This window comes from Drosophila ananassae, chromosome 3R, assembly GCF_017639315.1.
Source record: "Drosophila ananassae strain 14024-0371.13 chromosome 3R, ASM1763931v2, whole genome shotgun sequence".
Taxonomy (NCBI): Eukaryota; Metazoa; Arthropoda; class Insecta; order Diptera; family Drosophilidae; genus Drosophila; species Drosophila ananassae.
Window position 1 is genome coordinate 23,520,044 of NC_057930.1, and position 11,838 is coordinate 23,531,881.

The window sequence follows — 11,838 nt, forward strand, 5'->3', positions numbered from 1 at the left end:
GATTTGATTTATTTCGGCTATGTGGGGCATACAAATCTTTGATAGCTTAAATTTAAATTGTTCTCGAGTCTTGTTTATTAAAAAATATTAATGTTTTCACAACTTTTTGAAGTTTCCGCGGCACTTATTTGCAAGAACAAGAATCACCCTTTGAATGCGGCGTTGCCATATCCGCCAAAAAATTAAAAGTACCATCTCTAGATCTCCAAATAACGATTCCAGCTGACTTCTTTGGACTTTTATATTTGAGAACGGGAAAAAATCGAAGAATAACGTCCAAGATTTCTTTAAGAAATTAGGATAAACCGATAAATACATAAATATCCTTCCAACGGTGCTAGCTTACTCCCACAAAGGCGGAAAGTAGTCTCACGCTACCAAGAAGTACTAGTAACGACATCTGATAAATGGTATTTTGAAAGTTTTTATCAAAAAAACGAAATGCTGCGCCAGGAAAACTTGGCCGCCAACTTCTGTGGTCTGCTCGCCACCCAGGGATACAAAGGTAATATAAATAACTTGTGTAAGCTCTTTAGAAATTAAAAAATATATTCCTTTTGTGAGCAGAAAAGGCGAACGAATGGAGGATTCTGGGCCAGGAACAGGATGGATCCCTGCTCACCTCGTGGGTTTTTGAGTACTTGGACGAGGAACAACGCAAGGAGACATGCATTGGCCATTTCCACGCTACTAAGAAGCAGCTCCGCCTGCTCTGGACTCTGCCCAAATGCTGTGAGATCGTCCAGGCCAGCATCAATAGCAGCGTGACACTGCTGTCCTTTGTGGAGAAAACGGAGGGCAAGTTCTACCAGGCCTTTGTGGTAGAAGTGCGTAGCTCAGAGGGCGGCACAGCCACACCCTTGAACCCAGAGCCCACTTCCCGTCAGACGATGACGCAGTTTCTGTGGCGTGGAGAGAGTGCCGCGCGCACCTGCTGGCAGGATAAATTGCTGGTCCTGACTCATGAGGAGTGTAGGTGTTTCTTTTTGTTTCCTCAAATTAGTTTTTAAAGTATTTCATTTATTCTTATAGCCATTAAACAGTATACTTGCGTGGTGAAGCAGAGCTCCACGACTTCACAAACGGAAGGCAGTGCCTGGCGATTGGACACCAGTATTCTCACTCACGAAACCCTTGCCAAGAATTTCAGCTGGGCGCAATGGGACGCAGAAGCACAGGCCCTGTACTACATCCATTTAAAGCCAAAGGCCAAGAGCCTTAGTCTGCTGGACGAACGGGAGGAAGCTGGTGAACCTTCAAAGCCCATCCTTAGTCCCACTTTGTCAGCTTTTCAGTTTAATGAGAAACAGCCCACGGAAACAGTGGTAGGTATTTGTTTCAGAACTCTGTAGATCTCACAAAATGATTTCTCTCATTATTTTCTTCCAGCTTAATATACCCCTCAACTTGCCAAAGTTGCCCAACGGCTCCAAGGAGGAAACCCCTAGCTACGACGACGATGCCGTCCCATTGCGAGTCCATGACAGCTCCTTGAATCTCATTATCCTGGCGGACAGCTCGGGCATGTTCTTCGTGTGCCACTACTACCTTTACCAGCCCATGCAGTCGGAGCAGAAGGGCGTGCACTTTGCCTACTCGGTGACCCTGCTGCATCATGGATGTGTGGTGCACTGCGTCATGCCTGGCGTTCCTTGGACGAAAGCTCGCTTGTTAAGACCCACATTTGCATTGCACGGACAGCACCACTTGCTAGTATCGTCAGCGTTTTTTGTGCACCTACTGGATGTAGGGTTGCAGCACGAACCCAATTGCCATATAGTGTGTGCTGCCCACAATCGGAGCCCTGATCTAACGCAGTTGGTTCCACTGAGGAAGTGGGGATCTCTGGCCTACGACGCGGCCACCTTAGACCTGGTCTCGTTGACAGTGTCTAAGTCACATTTGATTGAGGCTTTCCGGAGCGATAACTCCTTGGATAATAGGATCAGTATTATACACTACTTCCTGCTGCATTCCAACGACATGGACGTACTGGCCGAGCTTTTAAATAGCATCCTAGAAAGACCACTCTCTCTGGACACAGTGGCTCTGCTTAAGGAGGCTCTGGTGGCGGGCAGCTATGCGGCTGCGGTTCGTGGCTTACCGGATGACGCCAAATCTCTAATGAGGCTACTGCCCCTGACCACAGCAATTGCTTCGCGTCCGATCCATGCCCGAGTGGCTGATATCAGTGTGGGGCTTTCGCACGAAACTCTCCATAATACAAGCATGATGCTCCTGTCGCCGCAGCAGCGCCTCTCTCCATACCGCACGGACATTTGGACTAGGCTGTGGGACCTGCTTAACGAGTCCTCCAAGCAGGAACAGCCACGATTCAGCGCCGAACAGGTCACCGAAAAGTTGATCTTCAGTCTGGCCTGTTATCAGCCGGAGGCTCTTTCTCGCTGCACCACACCACTTTCGCCGGATGCCGGTACTGGCGGTGGTTTTGGGGATTATAGCAGTGGCAGTGCTTTTCCTTTCAGCAACGAGGTGCTGCCGTTTCTCGAACTAGAGGGCTGCACTGCCAGTAAGCAAGAGCATGTCATTTCAGTGGTTAGTACTTGAAATTATTGAAAATAATACAAATCCAATAATTTTGTAACTTTTCTTACAGTATCTACGAGAGCTGAGCGTCCATTTGGTGAAGCATTCTTCAAAACCAAATACTGGCTTCCGTTGGCTGAAGGAAACATTCTTCGAGCGTTCCCAGGCTCCGGCTCATGTCCATGCTGTGGCCTCTCAATTCGTTTCTGCCCAGCTGGAGCTGTCTCGGGCACTGTGCTCCCTGGTGTGCCGAGCTGCCGGTCTTGATGCCCGCCTGGAGACACTGCGGGGTTTTCAATTAATGTGGGTTTACATCTTGAACTCATCTTGTCAACCTTATGCTCATTTTATTATAATTGCAGCGATAAAATGGCCGCCACTCAACAGCATACACTTTTCCTTATCTTGGAGCGATATTGCTTGGCCGTGGAGTCCATTGCCTTTCCTCTGCCCGAAGGATTTTCTTCGTTCTTCACATACTTGGGCTATAGGTCCCTGAGCTTTGACATGTTTCTGCAGTATGTGGAGAATCATGTTTTTGAGCTGCAGGTCGATGTAATGAAAGCTATTGTTTATGGTTAGTTTTTGTAATTATCATTAGTAGAGAGCATAAAAACTATGATTTTGTTTCCCTCCAGATATCGAGGACACTCCACAGGGAACGGAACGAAAACTTTCGCTTTTGTCGGCTCTGCCCAAGCAGCGGGCCCAGCGCCTTTTAAAATGCTGGCAGCATCCGGATAGCCTGATGATTCGTGGTCGGGAGCATGCGGCAAACATTCTTTCGGGTCAGCAGCAGGAATTATCGCATCAGCAAAGACCCACAATGACAGTAAACCAATCGCGAAACAATGTCCGGAGTGGTGAGACTTAATCCCTTTTTAATGATTGCATTTTTCATTTTCACACCGCACACATCTCATTCAGCTTTGGGAAAGACAAACACAATGGTCTGTCATTCTTTGCTTTTAGTTTTTCTGGTTATTATTGTAACCACAGCTGCCCTGAGCATATCGAGCTTCTTGCTCCGCCAACGCCCGCTCACTTGGTAGCCCCAATTCCAACCCGTTGACTGGTAAGCAACGCTGATCAGTGTTTGCCCGTCCTTGTCTCATATGCACAGCTTGTTTCTTTTCATTGTCTAATAAACTTTATTCAATATCAGATACTAAAGAGTATATTTAACTTCCAGATTTAACTGCTGAAGCTCTCACACCGTTGGACTCTTTCCTGGATCTGTTGACCGCCAAGGCCAGTTTAAACGAGTTGGATTATAATCTGCTGATCGAAACTACTCTCAGCTCCATTGAACAGCTAAAATTGGAGAATTAGTGTGCTTGTACTTAGTAAACAATTAGTATTATATGTAATGAGTCGTATTACTTAAAGGCCAAAGTACAGTGTCAAAATATTAACCAATAAGGGAAGAATATAATTTATTTGATATATTATTTGTCCCATTTCTGTTTCAAAGACTTATTTACGTGTGCAGCTTATAATTTTACTTTGTTAAATGTTATATGTTTAGTTTACATTCCATGTTAATGTAATTCCAGGGATAAATTTACTTGTAAAGTAAATAGATTGGTCTATCTTGTATATTATGTTTATTTATTTATTTGTGAAACAATATATGTATCTATATGACTTACCATAAACTCAATAAATCAAATGTTTTTTTTGGCTGGTAGTTGTTCATGTTCATTCATCATATCCCCATAATATGGCTACTTACATTTTTTTCATTTTAAAATTATACATTTTAAAATTATATATAATTTTAATAATAGGTTAATTTTTGGCTTGTGTCAAGAACGCTTCAATTTTGACCATTATTTTAAACATTTTTAGTTTAAAAGTGGCAGTAATATGCAGTTGTTGAAATTTTTCCAACCTTTGGGAATTATATTGATATTCAATATAGCCTTCAGCGTAACGTTTTGTGAATTTTTATTTTTAGTTTTTAATTTAATGTGAGTGTACATTTTTTAGGATGCCGTCATCTTCAAGTTTTCGAATTTTGTATGCAAGAGTCACAACGAATCTTGGTTTATTTTCCATAATTGCCGTCTGAAAGCTGTCAGTAGAGAAAGGATACTCCTCAATATGAATGGAACTATACTGTATGCTGCTCATAGTATTCAAGTTCATATCAAGATGTGGAAAAGAGCGAACGGATTCAAGCCCTTTCTATTGGACTCTACCGTTGATGCGTGCCGATTTTTGAAATCTTCCTACGATCCTTTTGCAAAAATAGTCTATAATATCTTCAAGGACTTTTCAAATATTAATCACACTTGTCCATATGTGGTATGTTTAGTTAGGAACCAAAAATTAAATACTCCTTACAACTTTTTACTAATTACAGGGACCGCAAATTGTCACAGACTTCTACCTCAGGCCGGAACTACTACTTTTGCCCTTTCCTTCCGGCGAGTTTTTGCTCTCCATGCAGTGGTATTTTTATAAAAAGCCCCAGTTCGATACGAATGTTACTTTTATCTTCATGGAGGACCTCTTGAAAAGAAACTAGGGACCTTGATAGTCCTCTATTTGTTTCAAATGTACAACTTTTATATAAATAGCAATTAGAGTGCTATTTCAAGCGTTAATCCAAACCGTTTCAACTTCAGTAGACAATCCACAGTAATATTCATGTATTTAATGTGGAGTCGTTAAAAACCAATAACATTTTATAATAATTGCAGAGTTGATTCTTTATCTGCCATTGAATTCATTCTATGAGTTCATTTTATAAAATAAAAGGTTGTATTTCCAAGCCAAGTAATCAACAAACAGTCTTTATTCGGCAGTGCCATGTACTGGCCCAATAGTCTTTTCATTTTCGGAATATTTTTGGTTCTCCCTTTTGCCTTTATTAAAGTATTGTTATGTATGCGATAGCAAGGCTAATTTTACTTATAATTAATACCAAAATTTTACTTTCGCCTATTGATACTACAAGCAGTTTTCAAATTTCAAACACTCCTGTCCGTAAAAAGTAGGTTTCAAAAATTAAAGGCTTCATCAGTAATAAGTTATTACTAATAACTTAGGGACTATAAGTTCTTAAGGTCTCTTAGACTCAGGATTACCTACGATCTGAAATTATTTGATTGCCGTAAATGATTTTTAAATTCTCTACCCATTTCGATTCGATTCTCTACCAATTCCCTTCAAAGCCAAGATTACATTTCCTGTTAATAGTAGGTCAAGGGATATTATATTTATTTAATTATTTGTGAAACAATATATGTACCTATATGGCTTACCACTTACTTAATAAATCAAGTGTTATTTTTTTCTGGGTGCTGTTCATGATATTCATCATATACCCAAAAAAAGGCTATTTAAAATTTAATTAAAACACCATTGTGAACCCATATCATTTCTCTCTCATTTAAAAATTGTATATTTTATAATTATATATAGTCTTTGTAATATTGCTTTTGCCTAAAACGCTTAAATTTTGACCATTATTTTAAACATTCCTAGTTTAAAAGAGGCAGTAGTATGCAGTTGTCGAAAAATTTCCAACCCTTGGGAATGCTGTTGATTTTCTATATTTCCTTCAGCGTAAATTTCGAAACTCGTAGTGTCATTTGTAGTTTAAAATTAAATGTGTGAATTTTACAGGATGCGGTCAGTTTCAAGTTTTCAAATTTTGTATGTAAGAGTCACAACGAATCTTGGGTTATTTTCCACAATTGCCGTCTGAAAGCTGTCAGTAGAGAAAGAATTGTTCTTAATCTGAACGGAACATTACTGCATCAGACTAATAATATTCAAGTTCATATCAAGATGTGGAAGAGAGCGAACGGATTCAAGCCATTTCTATTCGACTCTACTATTGAAGTGTGCCGATTTTTGAAATCTTCCTATAATCCTGTTGCAAAAATAGTCTTTAATATGTTTAAGGACTTTTCAAATTTTAATCACACCTGTCCGTATGTGGTATGTTTCGTATTGAACCAAAAATTAAAATAATTTGTTCGTTTACTACCAATAACAGGGACCGCAAATTGTCAAGGACTTTTACCTCAGGCCGGAACTATTACTTTTGCCTTTTCCTTCAGGCGAGTTTTTGCTCTCGATGCAATGGTATTATTATAAAAAGCACCAGTTCGATACGAATGTAACTTTTATCTTTATGGAGGACCTTTTGAAAAGAGACTAAGGATCTGAATAGTCCTCTTTTTGTATAAAAAGTGCTGTTTCTATATAGACACCAATTAGAATGTTATTTTAAGCGTGAACTCCAACCGTAATCGTAATATCGATGTAATTAAGGCGGAGTCAATAAAAGTCAATAACATTTTATAATAATGGGAGAGTAGTTTCTTTATCAGTTATTAAATTCATCAGGTGTTCATTCTATGAAAGAAATTTTTTCTTTTATAATTATTTTATTTAGTGCCATGTACCATGTACTTGTTCAATAGACTTTACGTTTTCGGGATATTTCCGGTTATTCCTCCAGTTTTTAATATGAGTTTGGTTTTTCAAGATGGAGATTGTACAGATTGCACTAAGGACAGATGTCCTTATAGTACTTCTTGGTTTCTATATCTTATCCTACAAGATGATCCATAAGACAATACAATTAATTTATTGATTAATATAGGCAATATCTTAAAAGTTGAAAATAATTATCTCTTTTTTGAAAAAGGAAAATGGTTCAGTAATCGTTCAATAAATAAAATACATCCAAACATTATTTTTTATTAATTTTTTATATCTCAATTTATATAAATTTCATTAATTATTAGCGACTTACATTAGCGCCTAATAACACTCCAAGTATAAAATTAATCCTATGTAAACTTAAAAATGATTGCGTTATAATTGCTGGGTACTTAATTCTATGAAACTTGAAAGTCTGGCTTAAGGTGCTTAACTGTTTTTATGTTCAATCATTGTAAAGTAGACCGAAGTTTAAGTAGGACTATGCACCCTTCGATTGTGTTTCCCTATTTTTGGTTAATAATTTTTATTTATATCGCCGTCAATGTGAACTTGGTAACTACAAATTAAAAAATCGTTTTTAGTTAAAATCTTTTCAGGAAGCGGAGGTCTTCCGGTTCCCGAATGTTGTGTGCCATAGTTATAACGAGTTCTGGATCCTTTTCGACACTTGTCGTTTAAAAGCCGTCAGCAGGGAGAGGGTGTTACTTAATATTAAGACAAATATTTTACACCCGACTAATGATATTAAACTCCATCTCAAGATGTGGCAAAAGGCCAGTGGATTTAAGCCATGGTTACTGGACTCCACCGTCGACTGTTGCCGATTTATGAAAAAGAAATACAATCCTTTTGCCAAAATAGTTTCAATATCTACAAGGAGTTTTCCAATTTGAACCACTCCTGTCCGTACGCGGTAAGTTTCTATGAAAAAATTATAAAAATTTAAAAACTTTTAAATATTTTAAACTCATAGGGCTTGCAAGTTGTTAAGGACTTTTATCTCCGATCTGAACTCCTTTTATTGCCGATACCTTCGGGGGAATATTTGATATCGGTGAAGTGGTATTTCTATAAAAAGATGCAGTTCGATTCGAACGTTACTTTTCTATATTTGGAGGATCTTATAAAACGAAACTAGCACTTGCTTATAGAAAATCAAGAAATGATAAATCCCCAAATGTTTTCTAGAGGACTTGCCTCATTGCACGTTGAGGATTTTGATTTTTTGGTTATTTTGAATTTGAATTTACATGATGTACTAAAAGTTTTTTTTGTTTTAATAAATTTTTTAAATAAAACTTGTAAATAATATTTCTTATCAACTTTTCTGCTGGGAGCCGTTGCAAAATTGGGGACGCCATAGGATGAACACATGTGGCCAAACTCGGCTGTATGTTGGGCATTTTTCATCCGATTCTTGAACGGCATACCTTAAAAGATTTTTCAATCAATTCTTTTTCAATCTGCATTAAATCCTAGAAACAAAATATTTTTTAGATTTTTTTTCCATTTTCTCCATGGGACCCCTTGCAAAAGTTGGGGAAAGCATGGGGAGGACCCATATGGCCACCTCCGTAAGCTCTATCTTGGCCAACTTTTATCTGATTCTTAAGCGAAATACCTTAAAAGATTTGTGGATCGATTCTCTTTCAATCTGCATCAAAACCCAGAAACAAAATATTTTTAAGATTTTTTGTCCATTTTTCCGATAGGACCCCTTGCAAAAGTTGGGGAAAGCATGGGAGGACACATATGGCCCACTGCGGAGCCTCTATCTCAGCCACCTTTCGTCCGATTCTTGAGTGGAATACCTTAAAAGATTTTTCAATCAATTCTTTTTCAATCTGCATTATATCCTAGAAAAAAAATATTTTTTAGATTTTTTTTCCATTTTTCCGATGGGACCCCTTGCAAAAGTTGGGGAAAGCATGAGAAGGACATGTAAGGCCCACTTCGTAAGCTCTATCTCGATCAATTTTAATCCGATTCTTAAGCGGAATACCTTAAAAGATTTGTGGATCGAGTCCCTTTCAATCTGCATCAAAACCTAAAAACAAAATATTATTTACATTTTTTGTCCATTTTTCCGATAGGACCCCTTGCAAAAGTGGGGGAAAGCATGGGAAGGACCCATATGGCCCACTCCGTAAGCTCTATCCTGGCCAACTTTTATCTGATTCTTAAGCGGAATACCTTAAAAGATTTGTGGATCGATTCTCTTTCAATCTGCATCAAAACCTAGAAACAAAATATTTTTTAGATTTTTTGTCCATTTTTCCGATGGGACCCCTTGCATAAGTTGGGGTAAGCATGTAAAGGACTCATAAGGCCCACTGCGAAGGCTCTATCTCAGCCACCTTTTGTCCGATTCTTGAGCGGAATACCTTAAAAGATTGGTGGATCGATCCTCTTTCAATCTGCATCACAACCTTGAAACAAAATATTTTTTAGATTTTATGTCCTATTTTCCGATGGGACCCCTTGCCAAAGTTGGGGAAGCACGGGAAGGACACATATGGCCCACTTCGTAAGCTCTATATTGGACAACTTTTATCTGATTCTTAAGCGGAATACCTTAAAAGATTTTTGGATCGATTCCCTTTCTGGATCTTATAAATAGATCTTAGGCCCTGCTTATAGATTTTTTTCTTGTTATTTTTTTTGATTTAGATTAAACCAATACGTTTTAACTCTATTCACTTAACACAAAGAAACTTCACTGCAAAATTCAGTGTATCAGAACATAGTATTTAGCTACTATAAAAGCTATAATACTATAGTAATAACCTTTAATTTTATTTTAATTTAACTTTATTCTTTTTCATTGTCATTATCAATAATTAATTTTTGATCCATGAATAACGATAGCGTTTTAGAAATTGTAAAGTAAATCACATATTAATGGCTGAGTGAATTAATTCTACCCAATGGATATTCTTTTATATTTCGTAACTTTTGTTATTTCAAAATCAACAGCGAGGTTTATTTTATAAAAACAAAAATGATCAAATCGAATCTCTTTAATTTTTTTTCGGCACTTTTGGTTTTTTCCATAGCCTTTAATGTAAGTTCATTATTAGTACATGCTTTTTATAATATTTATTTCTTTTAGGAAGCGATTGTTTTTAAGTTTTCGAATGCCGTATGTAAAAGTTACAACGAGTCTTGGGTGGTTTTTAATAAATGCAGACTCAAAGCCATCAGCAGGGACAAAATAGTGCTCAACGTTTATACGATGGTCCTCTATCCGGCCAGTGGTATTGATGTCCGTCTCAAGTTGTGGAAAAGGGAGAGTGGTTTTAAGCCCTTTTTATTAGATGCTACGGTCGATGCCTGTCGATTTATGAAGAGGGCTTACAATCCATTTGCTGGCATGGTCTATGCGATATTCCGAAATTTTTCAAATCTAAATCACTCCTGTCCATATGTGGTAAGCTTATTATACTTTTCTTTTTTAAAAGTGAAATATATTTGTATTATTTTTAATCTTTTTAGGGACAACAAATTGTCAAAGACTTTTACTTACGATCTGAACTGGTACGATTGCCCTTTCCTTCCGGGGAATACTTACTATCTATGCAATGGTATTTCTATAAAAGGATCCAGTTTGATATTAATGTTACTTATATCTATTTGGAGGATCTTTTAAATAGAACCTAAAGTCATTTTTCTTGCTTTAAAATGTAAATCAAAGTTGTTTACAAATCTATTTTCCAGATCATTAGACACAATATTGTTATTGAAAAAAATAAAATGTTATATATCAAGTTAAATTATTTTATTTTTTTTAAGTGTAGTGCTAAGTTAGACTTTGTATGTTTCATATAACATTTAAGTAATACAATATTTTAGAACACCTGAATGTTTGGAACATCATCAATGAAATGCAAACTATTTTGTGGATACTATTGGGAATCACAGACTTTGATTGGCTTATTATTTTTAATGGTTTAATTCATGGAGATAGTAATTTGGATAATAATGACTTTATAATCACAGTAAATTGTTAATTTCACTGAACATATCTTCGCCAAGCTATACTTTTGCAGAAAACTCAATCACTTTTAAATAAGCCACGTAATTAGCAGTGTCATGCAGTTGCCAGTTCTTTTTCAACTTACTGGGACAATTTTAGTATTTTGTATTGTTTTCAATGTAAGTTTAATAGTTTTCTTAAATATTTAGAAAGCTAATTAAAGATTTAATTCTACAGAATGCGGTGGACTTTAAGTTTTCAAACTTTGTGTGCAAAAGCTACAACGAGTCTTGGGTGATTTTTCACAATTGCCGCATAAAAGCCGTCAGTAGGGAAAAAAATATCCTCAATATGAATTTGACAATACTGCATCCGGCTAATAATATTTCATTGCGTGTGAAGATGTGGAAAAAGGCTTCTGGATTTAAGCCCTTTCTAGTGGATACTACCATCGATGCTTGTCGCTTTGTGAAATCATCCTACGATCCTTATGGCAAAATAGTCTATAATATCTTCAAGGACTTTTCGAATATTAATCACACCTGTCCATATGTGGTATGTTGTAAGATAAGAGTATAGTAAAGTTATTAAATGTTGTGTTAATTTACAGGGACCACAAATTGTCAAGGACTTTTACCTCCGATCTGAGCTCTTACGGCTGCCTTTTCCTTCTGGGGATTATTTGTTATCGATGCAATGGCATTTCTACAAGAATCTTATGTTTGATACGAATGTTACTTATGTCTTTATGGAGGATCTATTGAAAAGAACTTAGAATCGACATATCAAGCAAATCTAATAAAAAGAAAGTGAATTATTAAAAATTAAGATTATTTTTTGTATGATGT

General features: G+C 37.0%; 3 protein-coding genes and 2 pseudogenes across 4 annotated transcripts; all 5 read left to right on the plus strand.

The window, feature by feature from the left end:
- Positions 1–172: 172 nt before the first annotated feature.
- Positions 173–4,280, plus strand: LOC6497528 (protein pigeon). 2 transcript variants are annotated; one of them, XM_014906235.3, is made up of 8 exons: positions 173–505; positions 568–972; positions 1,033–1,325; positions 1,390–2,556; positions 2,618–2,850; positions 2,910–3,124; positions 3,186–3,410; positions 3,475–3,614. In XM_014906235.3, the coding sequence occupies exons 1-8, from the start codon at positions 442–444 to the stop codon at positions 3,597–3,599; spliced, it is 2,727 nt and encodes a 908-aa protein (XP_014761721.1). In that variant the 5' UTR covers positions 173–441; the 3' UTR covers positions 3,600–3,614. The 2 variants fall into 2 exon arrangements, with proteins under 2 accessions (XP_014761721.1, XP_001961899.1); XM_001961863.4 differs by lacking the exon at positions 3,475–3,614 and adding an exon at positions 3,740–4,280 and having other exon boundaries at positions 174–505.
- A 136-nt stretch (positions 4,281–4,416) lies between these two features.
- Positions 4,417–5,098, plus strand: LOC6497530. Its single transcript, XM_001961862.3, has 3 exons — positions 4,417–4,479; positions 4,540–4,857; positions 4,916–5,098. Exons 1-3 carry the CDS (start codon positions 4,417–4,419, stop codon positions 5,078–5,080), a joined length of 546 nt encoding a protein of 181 aa, XP_001961898.2. The 3' UTR covers positions 5,081–5,098.
- Positions 5,099–6,060: 962 nt separating this feature from the next.
- Positions 6,061–6,724, plus strand: LOC6497529 (annotated as a pseudogene).
- A 330-nt stretch (positions 6,725–7,054) lies between these two features.
- On the plus strand, positions 7,055–8,394 carry LOC116654912 (annotated as a pseudogene).
- A 2,947-nt stretch (positions 8,395–11,341) lies between these two features.
- Positions 11,342–11,765, plus strand: LOC26515107. Its single transcript, XM_032451545.1, has 2 exons — positions 11,342–11,545; positions 11,601–11,765. Exons 1-2 carry the CDS (start codon positions 11,342–11,344, stop codon positions 11,763–11,765), a joined length of 369 nt encoding a protein of 122 aa, XP_032307436.1.
- The last annotated feature ends 73 nt before the right edge of the window (positions 11,766–11,838 follow it).

Bases quoted from the DNA above. Each gene is read 5' to 3' on its own strand.
- LOC6497528 (XM_001961863.4), top strand. From the start codon at position 442: ATGCTGCGCCAGGAAAACTTGGCCGCCAACTTCTGTGGTCTGCTCGCC. The intron at 973-1,032 runs GTAGGTGTTTCT...TTATTCTTATAG, and splicing joins GGTCCTGACTCATGAGGAGT to CCATTAAACAGTATACTTGC. The intron at 1,326-1,389 runs GTAGGTATTTGT...ATTTTCTTCCAG, and splicing joins AACAGCCCACGGAAACAGTG to CTTAATATACCCCTCAACTT.
- LOC6497530 (XM_001961862.3), top strand. From the start codon at position 4,417: ATGCAGTTGTTGAAATTTTTCCAACCTTTGGGAATTATATTGATATTC. The intron at 4,480-4,539 runs GTAACGTTTTGT...TACATTTTTTAG, and splicing joins TATTCAATATAGCCTTCAGC to GATGCCGTCATCTTCAAGTT. The intron at 4,858-4,915 runs GTATGTTTAGTT...TACTAATTACAG, and splicing joins ATCACACTTGTCCATATGTG to GGACCGCAAATTGTCACAGA.
- LOC26515107 (XM_032451545.1), top strand. From the start codon at position 11,342: ATGAATTTGACAATACTGCATCCGGCTAATAATATTTCATTGCGTGTG. The intron at 11,546-11,600 runs GTATGTTGTAAG...GTTAATTTACAG, and splicing joins ATCACACCTGTCCATATGTG to GGACCACAAATTGTCAAGGA.